The 17,514-nt window shown below is 47.3% G+C and overlaps 1 protein-coding gene across 13 annotated transcripts in view; it reads right to left on the minus strand.

The window, feature by feature from the left end:
- Positions 1–17,514, minus strand: part of neo1a (neogenin 1a) — a 230,835-nt gene that overhangs the window by 155,959 nt on the left and 57,362 nt on the right. For all 13 annotated transcript variants that reach the window (XM_082957929.1, XM_082957926.1, XM_082957923.1 and 10 more), the window contains exon 2: positions 5,926–6,270. In XM_082957929.1, coding sequence (XP_082814055.1) covers positions 5,926–6,270 — 345 coding nt within the window. The remainder of the gene's footprint in view (positions 1–5,925; positions 6,271–17,514) is intronic.

The raw sequence follows: 17,514 nt of genomic DNA on the forward strand, positions 1-17,514 counted from the left end.
TGTCTACCCAGCCTACTTGCATTGTGCCCCCCCCCCCCCCCCTTTTACACTGCTGCTACTCTGTTTATTATCCATGTATGGTCACTTCAATAACTCTACCTACATGTACATATTACCTCAATTACCTTGAGTAACCGGTGCCAGCGCACATTGACTCTGTACCGGTACCCCCTGAATATAGCCTCGCTATTGTCATTTTACTGCTGCTCTTTAATTATTTGTTACTTTATTTCTTTTTTTGAAGGGGGGGTCTTTTTCTTAAAACTGCATTGTTGGTTAAGGGCTTGTAAGTAAGAATTTCACTGTAAGGTCTACACCTGTTGTATTCGGAGCACGTGACAAATAACATTTGATTTAACAGAGTCATCTCTCTCCATGCAGCTTTCCAGACCTTGCCCCTCCCCGTCACTCAAGGAGAGCAGTTGTTGTTCCTCTACCAGGAGACGCTTGCGTTCAGTCTGCATGGTCAATGCAGCACATGCAACAATGTTGATGAAAACGATGCTGTTTTCACTTTGCTTCTTAAATATAAATCCACTAGCGTTCTATAATTACACTATTAGTTTGTGTTTCTTACATCTGCAAACAGCTAGTTTGTCTATTCTTAGAAAGTTGGGCCTAAATCTTGTTAGCCGCTAATGCTAGCTAGCTAATAAATGTACTGAGTCAAAGCAAACGTAATTTTCTATACAGCCTGATAATACCTGTGATGGTGTAGACCTAAATCAGCATGTTGTTTGTGCAACAGTATCTTCTAAATAAAAGAGGAATATGCAAAGAAAGAATATGTTAGCTACATGAAGCAGCTAAGAGAAAACATTCAATGTAGCCCCATAGTGAACACTTATCAACACTTTGGCTCCTATCCTGTGACAATAACTCCTCCCTGGCATTTTTCATTTTTATGTCAAACCACACTAGTTAAAGTGCCCACTATTATATTTTAACTAAATAATTAGAATAATCATTCCATTTCCATGATTCCAACAGTTCACCCAAGTGTTTAGCTCTAAATTGCAAGTCAAATCGCAATTGCAACATTTGGTTAAAAATAATGCCTTGTCTGCCCATATCGTGCAGCCCTACATGGCAGTGTAGAAGTTGTGTCCAATGAGTGCAGGAAATACAGAAATGTATGATAATGGTGAAAATGATTTTGGGTCGAATAGAACATAAAACAATCAGAATGGACAAACATTCTAAGTGATTTCAATGAGTGTGTGTTGTCACCTTAGTGTCGCTCACTACTTTTCAAAAACAAAATAGTCAGATACCGTCCTTTTTTTTTAATGCAGTGATATATTTTGGCCATATCGCCCAGCCCTAAACTAGAGTGGGAGAGAAGAGAGAGGAAAGAAACAGGCGAGGTGAAGGTAAGGACAGACAGCCAGCCAGCCAGCCAGCCAGCCAGCCAGCCAGCCAGCCAGCCAGCCGAGGGGGTATTGAAGCAAATACTTCTCTAGAGAGGGATCAGGGGAATGACATGCCTTCCTCCCATCAATCACTGATATTACTCCCTGCATTTGTCAGCGTGCCGTGCCCGCTATCGCCATTACATCTCAGAGGTCGCACCCACGGCCCCATTTCCAGCCCATTCTCCACTGTAATGGCTTGCTCCCACCACATCGCAATTAACCTTTTTATTGCCAACCTGACAGCCAGCTGGAGACAGATCATTGGGCGACGTGGGCGGGATGTGTGTGTGTGTGTGTGTGTGTGTGTGTGTGTGTGTGTGTGTGTGTGTGTGTGTGTATGCAAGCCAAAAATGTGGATGCTACCACGATTACAGATAATCCTGAATGAATTGTGAATAATGATGAGTGAGAACGTTAGACGCACAAATATCATACCCCCCAAAAATGCTAACCTCCCCTGTTATTGTAATGTTGAGAGGTTAACATGTCTTGGGGGTATGATATAAAATACTAACCTCCCCTGTTATTGTAATGGTGAGAGGGTAGCATGTCTTGGGGGTATGATATAAAATGCTAACCTCCCCTGTTATTGTAATGGTGAGAGGGTAGCATGTCTGGGGGTATGATATAAAATGCTAACCTCCCCTGTTATTGTAATGGTGAGAGGGTAGCATGTCTTGGGGGTATGATATAAAATGCTAACCTCCCCTGTTATTGTAATGGTGAGAGGGTAGCATGTCTTGGGGGTATATTTGTGAGTCTAACTTTCTCACTCATCATTATCCACGATTCATTCAGGATTATCCGTAATCATGGTAGTATCCACATTAATGTAGAAGAGTTTAGAAACAGCTCTATGCTAAGGACAAGTAGGAGATGTAGCCCAGCTCTATGCCTCTAAGGACAAGTAGGAAATGTAGACCAGCTCTATGCCTCTAAGGACAAGTAGGAGATGTAGACCAGCTCTATGCCTCTAAGGACAAGTAGGAGATGTAGACCAGCTCTATGCCTCTAAGGACTAGTAGGAGATGTAGCCCAGCTCTATGCCTCTAAGGACTAGTAGGAGATGTAGACCAGCTCTATGCGTCTAAGGACAAGTAGGAGATGTAGACCAGCTCTATGCCTCTAAGGACAAGTAGGAGATGTAGCCCAGCTCTATGCGTCTAAGGACAAGTAGGAGATGTAGACCAGCTCTATGCGTCTAAGGACAAGTAGCAGATGTAGACCAGCTCTATGCCTCTAAGGACTAGTAGGAGATGTAGACCAGCTCTATGCGTCTAAGGACTAGTAGGAGATGTAGACCAGCTCTATGCCTCTAAGGACTAGTAGGAGATGTAGACCAGCTCTATGCCTCTAAGGACTAGTAGGAGATGTAGACCAGCTCTATGCCTCTAAGGACTAGTAGCAGATGTAGACCAGCTCTATGCCTCTAAGGACTAGTAGGAGATGTAGACCAGCTCTATGCCTCTAAGGACTAGTAGGAGATGTAGACCAGCTCTATGCCTCTAAGGACTAGTAGGAGATGTAGACCAGCTCTATGCCTCTAAGGACTAGTAGGAGATGTAGACCAGCTCTATGCCTCTAAGGACTAGTAGGAGATGTAGACCAGCTCTATGCCTCTAAGGACTAGTAGCAGATGTAGACCAGCTCTATGCCTCTAAGGACTAGTAGGAGATGTAGACCAGCTCTATGCCTCTAAGGACTAGTAGGAGATGTAGACCAGCTCTATGCCTCTAAGGACTAGTAGGAGATGTAGACCAGCTCTATGCCTCTAAGGACTAGTAGCAGATGTAGACCAGCTCTATGCGTTTGTAAAATTGATATAAATCCTGAATCCCATAACAGTTGACCCGGGTGAATCTCATTGACTCTGTGGTTGTATAATTTTATAGCAGGACCTGATCCCAGGCCCTTCCCTCAGAGTGCTGCTATTTACATAAAACATGCACTGACCACACTGACACAGATTGATGGACGGCTGTACAGAGTCAGACTCCACTAGATACCATGAAGCCACACACACACACGAACATGCGCAGACGTGCGCGCTCTCACACACACAGATTCAAACTGACACCTCTCGCTCGCTCTCATACATATACACACACACACACACAAACACACACACAAACAATGAAGCTTGTTCTCTGTTGAGGTAGATTATTTTGATGCGGCAGTGTGACCTGATAGGAGATTTCCCATGATGATAGTGTCGGGTCAGTCCATGTGATCGAGTGGGGTGGGGTTGGGGGATAGCTGTGGACCTCCAGTGGGCTGCAAACGATGTCAAGTCGTCTGAAGCCATCGTATATTGTGTGTCCCATCGCATCACAGTGTTAACATTGAAAGGCCTAAAGACAATGACATATCATGCATGTTTCATTGGATCTGAGCGGCTAATTCTATAGGCTAAAACCATCAAGGAAGGAATGCTTTCAGGTAGCCTCTTTTCAGCAGTATAGATTAGAAAGCAACCTTTGACCGACACTAGGTAAAACAGACACTAGGTGGAACAGTCTTCACTGTGATAAAACAGGAAATGTTCCACATGGAATGATGGGTAATGTAGTACAGTGGTTCAACCTTTTTCAGTTACTGTAGCACCAACTGAATTCTTCTCTGACTTGAGTACCCCTGAAGAACCCCCTGTGGATAGCCCAAGCACCCCCATTGGATAGGCCAAGCACCCCCAGGGGTTCTAGTAGTCCCTGAGGATAGGCCAGGCACCCCCAGGGGTCCTAGTATCCCCTGAGGATAGGCCAGGTACACCCCAGGGGTCCTAGTATCCCCTGTGGCTAGGACAGACACCCCCAGGGGTCCTAGTATCCCCTGTGGCTAGGACAGACAGCCCCAGGGGTCCTAGTATCCCCTGTGGCTAGGACAGACAGCCCCAGGGGTCCTAGTATCCCCTGTGGCTAGGACAGACAGCCCCAGGGGTCCTAGTATCCCCTGTGGCTAGGACAGACAGCCCCAGGGGTCCTAGTATCCCCTGTGGCTAGGACAGACAGCCCCAGGGGTCCTAGTATCCCCTGTGGCTAGGACAGACACCCCAAGGGGTCCTAGTATCCCCTGTGGCTAGGACAGGCACCCCCAGGGGTCCTAGTATCCCCTGTGGCTAGGACAGGCACCCCCAGGGGTCCTAGTATCCCCTGTGGCTAGGACAGGCACCCCCAGGGGTCCTAGTATCCCTGTGGCTAGGACAGGCACCCCCAGGGGTCCTAGTATCCCCTGTGGCTAGGACAGGCACCCCCAGGGGTCCTAGTATCCCCTGTGGCTAGGACAGGCACCCCCAGGGGTCCTAGTATCCCCTGTGGCTAGGACAGGCACCCCCAGGGGTCCTAGTATCCCCTGTGGCTAGGACAGGCACCCCCAGGGGTCCTAGTATCCCCTGTGGCTAGGACAGACACCCCCAGGGGTCCTAGTATCCCCTGTGGCTAGGACAGGCACCCCCAGGGGTCCTAGTATCCCTGTGGCTAGGACAGGCACCCCCAGGGGTCCTAGTATCCCCTGTGGCTAGGACAGGCACCCCCAGGGGTCCTAGTATCCCCTGTGGCTAGGACAGGCACCCCCAGGGGTCCTAGTATCCCCTGTGGCTAGGACAGGCGCCCCCAGGGGTCCTAGTATCCCCTGTGGCTAGGATAGGCACCCCCAGGGGTCCTAGTATCCCCTGTGGCTAGGATAGGCACCCCCAGGGGTCCTAGTATCCCCTGTGGCTAGGATAGGCACCCCCAGGGGTCCTAGTATCCCCTGTGGCTAGGACAGGTACCCCTGGTAGGGAAACACTGCTGTAGTACATCCGTTTTTCTATGGGGCAATGGTCGTCCGCTCTCTTCAACGACTGACAAGACGAGCTCATTAGCTCCAAAAGGTTATGATAACACATGCAGTCAAAGATAGACCGTAAGAGTGACTTCACACCCACACCTGAGAAGGCTACTCTGGCGGAGTCTAAGATGAAGGCCCTCTCCAGTCATCCACACCCCCCTCTCCAACATAACAGGGCTGAGGGAGAACATAATTGCATTCCTGCGCTCCTCCGCCTGCAAATTGAATTTCGGGGCAAGACCCAGCTCAAACACCTAATAATCCCCGCTGCTCTGCTCAGCTCTCTCACCCAAATGAAACAAGGTCACATTGTACAGCCCTGTGGCTCGCAGAGCCCACAGCGACATACAACCAGACCCCCCTCATGTTTTTGACAGTGCAGCAACATATATTGAAAATATACTGAAAAATAAGCACCAATACCACAGTTGGACAACAGAGTTTCACAACAGAGGCCTTTTCTCAGGGCATGCTGTGTTCTTAGGACAGGTAATGTGGTCAGCCTGGATCAATTAGTGAACACTTTCATTTACACTGTATGCCAGTCCCTCTTTTCTGTCATCTATTTCTCACTCATTACATACATTATTTATTGCTGCCTTTCAACTCCCTCTGTCCCTCCTCAGTCTCACCCAGAGAATGAAATAGAACCCAGTATTATATATGTTCTGTGTATGGGTCCTACCTGCCACGGTGAGGCGGGCGGTGCGGCTGGCAATGGTTCCCAGGCTGTCGATGGTGGCCACACACTGGTACATTCCCTCGTCGGGCTTGTTGTGCTTGGAGTGCACCACGCTAGAGATGAGCAGCGAGCCGTCAGGGAGAACACGCCGCCGCCCGTCGTCTGGCGCCAGGCTCAGGAAGGTTCCATCCTTCTTCCACTCCACACGGGCCTGGGGCGCAGTGGGCTCCGAGGCAGGGTCCCCGCTGTGCGCTGAGCAGTTGAGCAGTGCCGGGGCACCTCTCACGGCCAGTGTGTCCCACGGCTCCACCGAGAACCAGAAGGGGCTGAAGGGCCGCGCCGCCGTGCCTGGAGAGGAGAGAGGGATTGAAGTTCGTTAGTTGTAATTAAACAATGGCAGTACGTTCTTGTTGACTTGAACAGCCTTTGACAGGAAGTAAAACCGTATCGGCCCTAGCACAGAAACTCATGTATTTTCATTTAGATTCAGTCTGTGACAACTGTTCACCTGCCATTCCACTTCAATCAAATCACTATGCGTTAAGTCACATTTCAAAACCATCAACGACTCACAAAACCCAATTACTGACTCATACATTCTATATTCATAACTAAAGCTTAAAACAGACAGCACAAAACAGATATGAACACAAACTATTCAATGTCAAATTCAGTACAAAATGTCTTCCTGCTAGTTCACAACAAACCACAGCCAAAACCAGCCCACAAGAATTCACTGGCAAGAGGCAAGGCAGAGACAAATCTTATCCTGTTCCTAAGTCCCCTCCCTACAAAAGTGCTTGATGAGAAGGGAAAGGAAGGTGTTGTTACGCTTTCTTCCAGCCATTTATCCCTGCGTAATGGTAAACCTGACAACAATTGCTCTGCATTTAACCTCATGCATAATTCAGACATTCACCCAGAGTCACAGTGGTATTGTTTAGATAAATACCCCCAATTATCAGTTCTGCAGGGGTGAGAAACAGAATAATTAAAGGGTTCTGAAGCCAGTTTTAATAACACAACGAACAGCATTAAAATAAGTGGCTGCATGTTAAATGTAGTTTAAATGATGCCTGTTCCGTTCCAAGGAGGTGACATCTCAGGAGAGGAGGAAAGGAGAGAGGTAGACAGAGACAGAGGGAGATGGATAAAAAGCGAGAGAGGGAGAGTTGCCAGGTGTGTGGCGTGATCGCAGCATCAGTTCTACCATTTATCTTCTGGGGGTCATTTCTCTATCTCAAAGCGCCAGTTGCCCCGTCGCACGGTGCGTTCCCATGGAGAAATTATACATGTTATTCATTAGAGGCAATATGGCCGCTCAGTCCCCTTCACTGCAGCCAGGTAACCCTAAACAAACAAAATAAAATAGTATCTTCTGTTGACTTGAGTTCATTTTTATAGGGACAGTGCACATTAAATAAACATTTCAGTAAAAGTGACTGTTTTAGCCAGGCGGCTAACTTTCAACAGCAGTCCCTGGGCAGGTTATAATAGACAAACAATGACCAGTGAGTGACCAGTGAGGGCCTCCCAAGTGGCACTGCGGTCTGAGGCACTGCTATGCAGTGCTAGCTGCGTCACTACAGATCCTGGTTCGATCCCAGGCTGTGTTGCAGCCGGCCGCAACCGGGAGACCCATGAGGCGGCGCACAATTGGCCCAGCGTCGCCTGGGTTAGGGGAGAGTTTGTCCCATCGCGCTCAAGCGACTCCTGTGGCAGGCCGGACGCAATGCACGCTGACACGGTCGCCAGGTGTACAGTGTTTCCTCCAAAACATTGGTATGGCTGGTTACCGGGTTAAGTGAGCATTGTGTCAAGAAGCAGTGCAGCTTGGCAGGTTGTGTTTCGGTGGACGCAAGACTAACTACCAATTGGATATCACGAAGTTGTGGAGAAAAAGGGGTAAAACATTTTTTTTAAACAATGAGCAGTGAACACATGCAGAGCAACATAGGACAAGCAGCGCGTAGCACGCAGACAGAGCGAGCAGCGCGTAGCACGCAGACAGAGCGAGCAGCGCGTAGCACGCAGACAGAGCGAGCAGCGCGTAGCACGCAGACAGAGCGAGCAGCGCGTAGCACGCAGACAGAGCGAGCAGCGCGTAGCACGCAGACAGAGCGAGCAGCGCGTAGCACGCAGACAGAGCGAGCAGCGCGTAGCACGCAGACAGAGCGAGCAGCGCGTAGCACGCAGACAGAGCGAGCAACGCGTAGCACGCAGACAGAGCGAGCAACGCGTAGCACGCAGACAGAGCGAGCAACGCGTAGCACGCAGACAGAGCGAGCAACGCGTAGCACGCAGACAGAGCGAGCAACGCGTAGCACGCAGAGCGAGCAACGCGTAGCACGCAGAGCAACATAGGACAAGCAACACATTGCAATTTCCACACCTCACAAGCTAGAGACAACAGATAAGATGAAACTGGCCCCGTCTTTCCGTCTTGCTCTCTCTTTTCCATTTATTTTAAGTATTAAGACAGGATCTCTTCGCTTAGAAAGACCATTAGGGAGAAACTATGGAAAGCAAAATAGTTAACTTCCTGAAAGGAGCTACACATGTTCCATCATAACATATATGGAGACAGTGGTCTTAAAAGCTCCTTAAACTGTAGCAAGTGGTTGATCACACCACATCAATAGGTCTAATGGACCCGTGTGTCTATAATGGGCAGGCCTGTGACTGTGGCACAACAGCAGGCTGTGGATTTCTATGTAGGCTGGTGAGACAGATGGAGAGAGACCTGTGTGGAGCTACTGCAATGGGACTTGTCCTCTCCAGCAGGCCTCGAGCACAATCACACGCTTAATCATCTCCGTCTTCAGCTGCTGTTGGAACAGTTGGGGAAGCTGGGCTCTGGGGGTCCAAATCACACCGTTTGAGACAAAATGACCGCCTTTAGCAGCTTTCAAGCAGGAGCAGTGGAAGAGAGAGGGCTCAGCCGAGGCTTTTTCTAAGGGCGATGGTGTCAAATTGGCTGACCATATGCTTTAAAGCGCAGACACACAACATCCTTAGTCAGCAGAGCAAAGTGACTGGAGTGGGGCTGGAGCACAGCTGCCTCTCTTCCTTTGACACACTCAATTCAGGGTCATTCATCTCGTGGCCAACGCTCTGCTGATGCAGAGGCTGGAGCAATACAGTTAAAACAAACCTCATCACTGCTCGGTGGCTAGCTCCCTACACAATAGCTCCCTGCTCAGTGGCTAGCTCCCTACACAATAGCGCCCTGTTCGGTGGCTAGCTCCCTACACAATAGCGCCCTGCTCGGTGGCTAGCTCCCTACACAATAGCTCCCTGCTCAGTGGCTAGCTCCCTACACAATAGCGCCCTGTTCGGTGGCTAGCTCCCTACACAATAGCGCCCTGTTCGGTGGCTAGCTCCCTACACAATAGCTCCCTGCTCAGTGGCTAGCTCCCTACACAATAGCGCCCTGCTCTGTGGCTAGCTCCCTACACAATAGCGCCCTGCTCGGTGGCTAGCTCCCTACACAATAGCGCCCTGCTCGGTGGCTAGCTCCCTACACAATAGCGCCCTGCTCGGTGGCTAGCTCCCTACACAATAGCGCCCTGCCCGGTGGCTAGCTCCCTACACAAATAGCGCCCTGCTCGGTGGCTAGCTCCCTACACAAATAGCGCCCTGCTCGGTGGCTAGCTCCCTACACAATAGCGCCCTGCTCGGTGGCTAGCTCCCTACACAATAGCGCCCTGCTCGGTGGCTAGCTCCCTACACAATAGCGCCCTGCTCGGTGGCTAGCTCCCTACACAATAGCGCCCTGCTCGGTGGCTAGCTCCCTACACAATAGCGCCCTGCTCGGTGGCTAGCTCCCTACACAATAGTGCCCTGCTCTGTGGCTAGCCTGGCAGCGGTGGATGGACGCCTATCAGTGGATCACGTGGCTGGCTTGAAGCGAGGTAAATCCAGGTGATGAAAATAGTCTTTGTAGTTGCATCTGCACTGAGCTGATATTTGCAAGCCAGTTTATCACAGAGCCAGTGCACTGTGCTGACACTGAGCGCTTCACTATAAACAAAATACATAAACCAGGTTTGGAAATGTCAGAGGAATTCCATCAGCCCCCCCATTATAAACATCCTGATTCTGCATCCTTTTGTTTGGTTTACAATGTGTGTATGTTCCTGCTATTACCACAGTGCTTAGGGTGAACAACATTTTACAACTATCTACAGTACACCCTTATTGAGACCCATAGGGATTACAACACAGCACAAACAGCTATGAGACCGGAATAGACCTGAGCCTTAAGCATTTTTTCAGCCCCAACTTTAAAATCCTATTTACAGTGCAGCCAGAATTTCAGTGTTTTTTGGTTATCATTAAAGGTTAATGAGCAAATGTTTGAGAAACAACACTACAAATCCAAACACCAGATAGAATTGGGCTTGTTTAATCTTTTATCTCCCAATGAATAGCAGAGTAGACAACAGCAGTTTTACATTTGGAAAGTGCTACAGTGCTATAAAATAGTGGATGAATGTTTGTGATAATATATACATCTTTGTCCAACAAAACCAGGGAGGCCGCGCAGTCTACAGCCAGACAACAGAGTGATTAAGAAGCAGTTAGATGTAGGAGAGGAAGACCCTGTGGGGTTAAGTAGGGAAAGAAGAAGAGTCTCGAGGACAAAATCATCTCAGCCAGGAGGAGCGCTCTACCAACAAGGCCAACAAACTCCATTTGAAACTACACAAAAAGGCACCTCTACCGTCAAAACTTTTACAAGAGAAAAGTCTCAATCTTTGACAACCCGAGGCAAACTTAACTTTGGCTTACATAACTGCATCCCAAAGGAATACCTGTGAAAAGAGAAGAGAGTTGCACACACTACTGAACTTGTCGTTGCCAAAAAGATGCAACACTTTCCTCATGTCTGAGTTGCAAACAAAGTCAAATAATGTGTTTCTTCCAGTGAAGAGAGTTGTGTTATTTTAATCCACAGATAGACTATTCCTCCATTGTTTAATTGAGAACACAGAGAGAAGCTAGTGAACAACAAACGTATATACTCTTCCAATGTCTATGGACAACAACCAATCGTAATGCCAGGGCTTCATTGGGCCCTGAAATAGTTCTGTGCTGAAATAGTTTCATTTCGCGGAGTTACAGAGGGGAGGGAGTGTTATGGGCAGGGATGGGAAGTGTCAGAAAGAAACCGCATTACAGGGAGCGAGGTCTAATCTCTTCTGCCCTGCGTTGTGGGGCCCACCGTTTGTCTTGAAAACATGGTCTGTCTGCAGCCCTGGCCGAGACGGGAGCAGAGGGGAGAAAATTAGGTTGTCTGCTTGATAAGTATGGGCTGTTACCTCGGTCCCGCCGCTTCCGAAATCCACTTTACTCGGCAGTCAGAAAGGGTTTGAGATTGGAAGCGCAGCTTACGGCAGTGTCCTGATAGGCACCCCTTTCTCCCCGAGCCGGGTGAATGGGAGAGGAGTGGATTCACACCGACGGATGTGCTACATTACTACTGTGCCAATGCTGAAAAATGCTTGTATGCTGCTGTTTGAGAAAGGCTTTCAGGGACAATACAAGGCTGGGAAAGTGAGAGTGTGTGCTTGCGCATGCACGGTGTTCACAGGATAATGTAAGGATATAAGTGCACTTCTCAGAGTAGCTGAAGAAGTGCATTCTGAGTGTTTTGGTTGGGCTTTTGCAAGGTAACTGAAGGACCTTGATGGCACAAAGTCACGTCAGTTAAAGTGACACTAATCAGCTCAAGGATGGGGAATCTACGTAGAGGCTGTTTAACATGGAGAGGATCTGCTCATATCAACGGTGGGCTTAGTCGCATCAAACAGCATCAATGCCTGGTTGAATAATGAAAAATGGAATATAGGACTCTGATGAAAATTCTTGACAGAACAGATAACGTTTCATACTTATCAGCAGCTACCAAGGTGAACCTCTCAAAGTCATGTCGAAATCCAAAGAGAAAACCAGAGTCTAACCCGCCACACAAAGACCCCCTGTCCCCCTAGCCCCCCAGCAGGAAGCTTCCTTCCCCCCTCCTTCCCCCACCCTGCCAACTGGTGGAGACATATTGAACAGACCACTAACAGCGCCATCCTTGAGCCTGAACAGACCGTTCCCTTTCATACTTCAATTACTTACTTGCTCATTGTTACAACACTGTACATAGCCAATAATATAACATTTCAAAATGTCTAGATTCTTTTAAAACTTTTGTGAGTGTAATGTTTACTAATGTTTCTCTTTTACAATTCCCTTTTGTTTATGGTCTATTCCATTTTCTTGGGCAATGTAAACATATTTCCCTTACCAATAAAGCCCTTTGAATTGAATTTCCTGAGAGACAGAGGGTGAGAGAGGAGAGAAAGTTCTCAAACCTAACATCTTCCACAAAGACCCTCCTCGTCTCAGTTTTGGAAGGATTTTCCGTAGAAGCTAAAAAAAACACAGACTGAGTATTTGTACCAATAAAATAGAAGTCTAGTTCAATGGCTGGTATACTGTACAGATAGTTGGTACGAGGTTTGACAGTTCTCACACTGCCCTTTGTTAGCATCAAATATCCGCCCCATGGTATTGCTTTATTGAGTCAGCACACTGACCTTCAGCTGAATTAACACACTCCAAGAAAACATCCTTTATAACAGTAAGGACTGGTGAATATAGATGTGAAATATGCCTGGTAATAAGAGAGGAGAAAAGTCTGCTGCTACAGATAAACAGAAGTCAGTTTCTTCTTTCTCGTCTCTTTCTATATCTCTACACCTTCCTCCCTCTTCCCTCTTTGTCCCTCCGCCCACTGTGTCAAAGTCTCTTTAGTCAGGCTGGAAATGCCCCTCTCTCTCTCTCCCCCACTCTCTTCTCTCTCCCTCTCTCTCTCTCTCTTTCATGTCTGGCCACCTCCATACTGTCTGCCTCTCTCTTCAGACTCCCCTTCATCTCTCCATCCCACTCGTTTTCAAGCCCATCTGTCACCAGGAAACACGTCGGGGAAATAACAGTGATCTGGAGAGCAAACCTATGAGGGGGGAGGGTTTGTCATTCCAGCAGGAGGGTAGTGGTACAGCTAATAGCTCCTCAGACTGAATTGGATGTCCATTGAAATCAAAATGTCTGTTTCAAAAAATACAACAATTTAAAAAAAGGTTCTCTATGAGCGAGTGTAATGGAAATTATATGATTAAAGGTTTGACTAAATGATTTCACTCAGAAACCATATAACCTGTTGAAATGTATTAGAAATTATAAGGCTATAATAAGGAGTTAAAGACTATAATCCAATGCTGTGTGTGAGTAGATTTTTAACACTAGGACAATGTTACTACTTCAAAATGAGCAGGGCAGAGTTGATAAGACGACCTTGGGAAAGGAACAGGAGAAGAGGCCTCCCTAAATTAGGGAGAGAAACAACGGCCTGAGAACGGCTTAGCTGGCAGGAGATTAGAAGACAGGTTGCAAGGTTTGATAATGAATGTATCTGTACTGTGGAAAAATACAGCCGCCTAAAGCGGGGTGGAGTTCTCTACTGATTTAAGTTCATTTGTGTGTGTGTGTGTGTGTGTTAATATAAAAGGCTGTGTGCATTGTATGGATTTTAGAGCTCTCGTCAATAAACGTTCTGACCATTGTTAGCTGGGTCTCGGTCTGTTTCTTTCAGCCGGAACCTTACACCTGGTATACAAACTGAGTAGTTAAATTGAAGTTCGGTTTAAGAACATTGATAACTTAATTCCCGTAACAGCGAGCGAGCGAACAAACGCTTAGATGTGTGGCTATATAGAGTAGTTGGTAGTTGAGTAACTGTCATGGAAATAGACAACAGACCCGTCCTCTATAAAACCTGTGGTGCAGATGACTAACAGACGATTAACAACAGCCTGACATTCACGTGTATTCACTGACTGACTAGATAGAAGTTCTGTCAATAAGAGATGAGTGAAAAACATGTTTTATTACGAGGGTAGAGCTGTAGCTGTGACAATGGATAAAATGAGAGAAGTCTCATGAACAAAATATTTTAAACCTGCCACATTAGATTACCCCCCAACTCACTGGACACAAAACAGCCACACACCTCAAGTGTGTGAAGAATGCCCCTCTCCCCACCAACGTGATTACTACCTCAGTGTTTAGACCTTGAGGTAGTCACCTCATACAAGTACTTGGGAGTATGACTAGATGGCACACTGTCCTTCTCTCAGCCCATATCAAAGCTGCAGGCTAAAGTTAAATCTAGACTTGGTTTCCTCTATCGTAATCGCTCCTCTTTCACCCCAGCTGCCAAACTAACCCTGATTCAGATGACCATCCTACCCATGCTAGATTACGGAGACATCATTTATAGATTGGTAGGTAAGGGTGCTCTCGAGCGGCTAGATGTTCTTTACCATTCGGCCATCAGATTTGCCACCAATGCTCCGTTTAGGACACATCACTGCACTCTATACTCCTCTGTAAACTGGTCATCTCTGTTTACCCGTCGCAAGACCCACTGGTTGATGCTCATTTATAAAAACCCTCTTAGGCCTCACTCCCCCCTATCTGAGATATCTACTACAGCCCTCATCCTCCACATACAACAGCCGTTCTGCCAGCCACATTCTGTTAAAGGTCCCCAAAGCACACACATCCCTGGGTCGCTCCTCTTTTCAATTCGCTGTAGCTAGTGACTGGAACGAGCTGCAAAAAACACTGAAACTGGATCTCTTCATTAAAAGACTCAATCATGAACACTAACTGACAGTTGTGGCTGCTTCGCGTGATGTATTGTTGTCTCAACCTTCTTGCCATTTGGGCTGTTGGCTGTGTCCAATAATGTTTGTACCATGTTTTGTCCTGCTACCATGTTGTGCTGCTGGCCTGCTGCCATGTGTTGCTGCCATGCTATGTTGTCATCTTAGGTCTCTTTATGTAGTGTTGCCTCTTGCCGTGATGTGCGTTTTGTCCTATATTTATTTTAATCTCATCCCCGTCCCTGCAGTAGGCCTTTTGTTAGGCCGTCAAATAACAGTTGGTTCTTAACTGACTTGCCTAGTTTAAAAAATGTTTTTATTGAAGTCTTCCACGCAGAGATAACTACACGGTGGGGAGTATTTGCCATCAGCAAAATTATGAAATTCCCTAAATACAAGAAAAGGGACAGAAATGGAATTGATGTCCACTGTTGCCGTACGGGATGCTCTTTCCTGTCCTCCAGCGCTTCTCAAGGAGCTATAGTGTGCCCATTTTAGTTTCCTTCCCTGTGAACCCTCTGACAGGAACAATGCCAGGCCTGCCTGTTAGGGACCGGGGATGTAACCCGTTGACCGTTGGATCCAGCTGGATGTTCTGATAGCTGTTGAGGGGTGGGGGAGGCCAAGCAATAAAAAGACTGGACAAAATGATTGGTATGCCCGGCCACACCAGCTTTACTGCCTTGGTTGGCACCGGCTCAGCTGGCAGATTGAAAGGAAGGATCCAATTCTCGCTGCTCGCGGTGCTCTGTCATCCTGCCTACAGGCAAAAAGCAGCAAACCCCCAGACCCCGGCGGTTTGAAAGCACTACTGGTTGGCTTTCTGGCCTCTGGTCACAGTGACTACATCAGCTGTGCTTCAATAACAGTGCAGGAAAAAAAAGATTTAACAGGAAGATTTTAATCCAATGAAGACAATCCACTACAGAGAACACTATGAGACAAAAAGTGGGACATGGCTCAGGAAACCAGTGTCTTTAACAGTGCTACAATTGGGTCCACTATACGCTAACTATACAGTATTTTGATCAACATGTATTGTTTCAAGACTAGTTTGATGATGAATAAACTAATCTTTTCATTTGCAGTTTTTAGCCTGAGGTGTTGTAAATCCCAGTATACAAGGTCAATTTATCTGGGGAGCAGCAGGGATGACAACAAGCATGTGGACGCGCGGCGGGTCCTGGTCTCGGCCGGACTAGGACGCATTTCTAGCAGTGCTGGAAGAGGATTCCCCCTCTGGCTATAGGAGCTAGTCAATGAAGTGAGGTGGACATAAAGGTGTTTGATGACTGTGTGCAGCAGTAGAGGAGAGAGTCTGGGCGTGTGTGAGGAGAGTGAAAATAAAAAAAGTGTGGTGTAGAGAGCGAAAGCGAGAGGAGAGAGAGAAGACTCTGCTGTTGGCAGGATTAGGTGAATCTGCCTCACCCAGATAGCAAATCCCTGGGGTATCCTGTTAATTTCAAACAACGGGCTCATCCCTCTGACTGAAGCACCTCTCACCTCCACTGGACAAGCTAATTAACCACCCTGAATAAGCCTCATTCTTCCTCTGGTTCCTCAGCCATCACAGTGGGCCCACTACGAAATTCTGAAGGACAGGTTAGTGACAACCATGAGCCTCAAAAACAGAGCAGGGGTACTTTCGATTGAACAAGGCCTGGTGTGTAAGAGTCTGACAACCCTTACAACAGAAAGACTACAAAAACGACTACTTTAATATTACTGCTACAGCCATGACCTCCTAACCTCCGAATCAAGAGTACTATGGTAACAGACGCAATTATCCTCTATTTTCTGGTTTAAAAAAAATGTCATATTAAAAGGAGAACTCTGGGACAAGCTGTCAGACGACGACAGAACAGGGCTTTTTTAACCAGCCCCAGACAACGTCATCAGGCAAAGGTATTGTTACATCTTCAACAAATGCAAGACGGACAAGGTGGGAATTCATTGTTTTCCTAACCTTTTTGGAAGTGAAGTGCCATTCAAAGAGATCCATTGTGAGAGACAGAGACCGAGAGAAACGAAAGCCCAGACGGTGCACAATTAAATTTGCCCCAAGGTGGCCCCGCGTGAAAGAACCAACTGGATGAATAAATAAAGGGTATCCTTCAGGGCTGAGAGTAGCAGACTCAGTGGGGGGGCGAGGGGGTGTGGAGGGTAGTGGCTCTGTCTGACGTGGTGACAGGTCTGAACTACAGGCCTATCGCTGCAGGCCTGCTCAGCGTGACTACCTTCAGATCTGCCCTCTCCATTCATTAACCTGTCGGCTGGAAGGGCCAATCGACAGCCCTGATCCGTTTTATTCTCCTCCGGGTTACCGTATGGGTCGGCAGAGCTTCTACAGACCGAGAGCTTCTCCTTTTGGTTAAACCCCCAATAACAGACACCTCAGATGAGAACCAACCTGATCGGCCTAAACAATGCAATGCAGTTTAGTCGTCACTTGCAAACAAACAAATATCCAATGTAGGATACTCCTGAACGTCGGTACAAATGTTGGACATTTTGCCATTAAGGTGCAAAACAGCAATTATGTGTTGGCAGATAGGCCTAATTTCCATAGAGATTTGGGAAATGTGTAGCTTTCCTGGAATAAATCATGAAAATTGCTTTTCTCAGATCACGTGATTTCCTTTTCATGAGCTTGGTGATAGTAGGATGATAAAACCATAAAGTATGTGCTGGGCATCGAGAGCACTTGGCCAGGAAGAGGGGTCCACATACTGGGGCAGAGTTTCTCCTCTCCCCCAGAACAACCATAGATGACAAAGGAAAAAACATTTATCTTGACTATTTCTCTCAATACCAAGGAACATTATGTGCCTGTTATGAGATATCCTATGAATTATTTAATTAAACACAATAT

Source organism: Salmo salar, chromosome 11 (assembly GCF_965601325.2).
Source record: "Salmo salar chromosome 11, fSalSal1, whole genome shotgun sequence".
Classification (NCBI taxonomy): domain Eukaryota; kingdom Metazoa; phylum Chordata; class Actinopteri; order Salmoniformes; family Salmonidae; genus Salmo; species Salmo salar.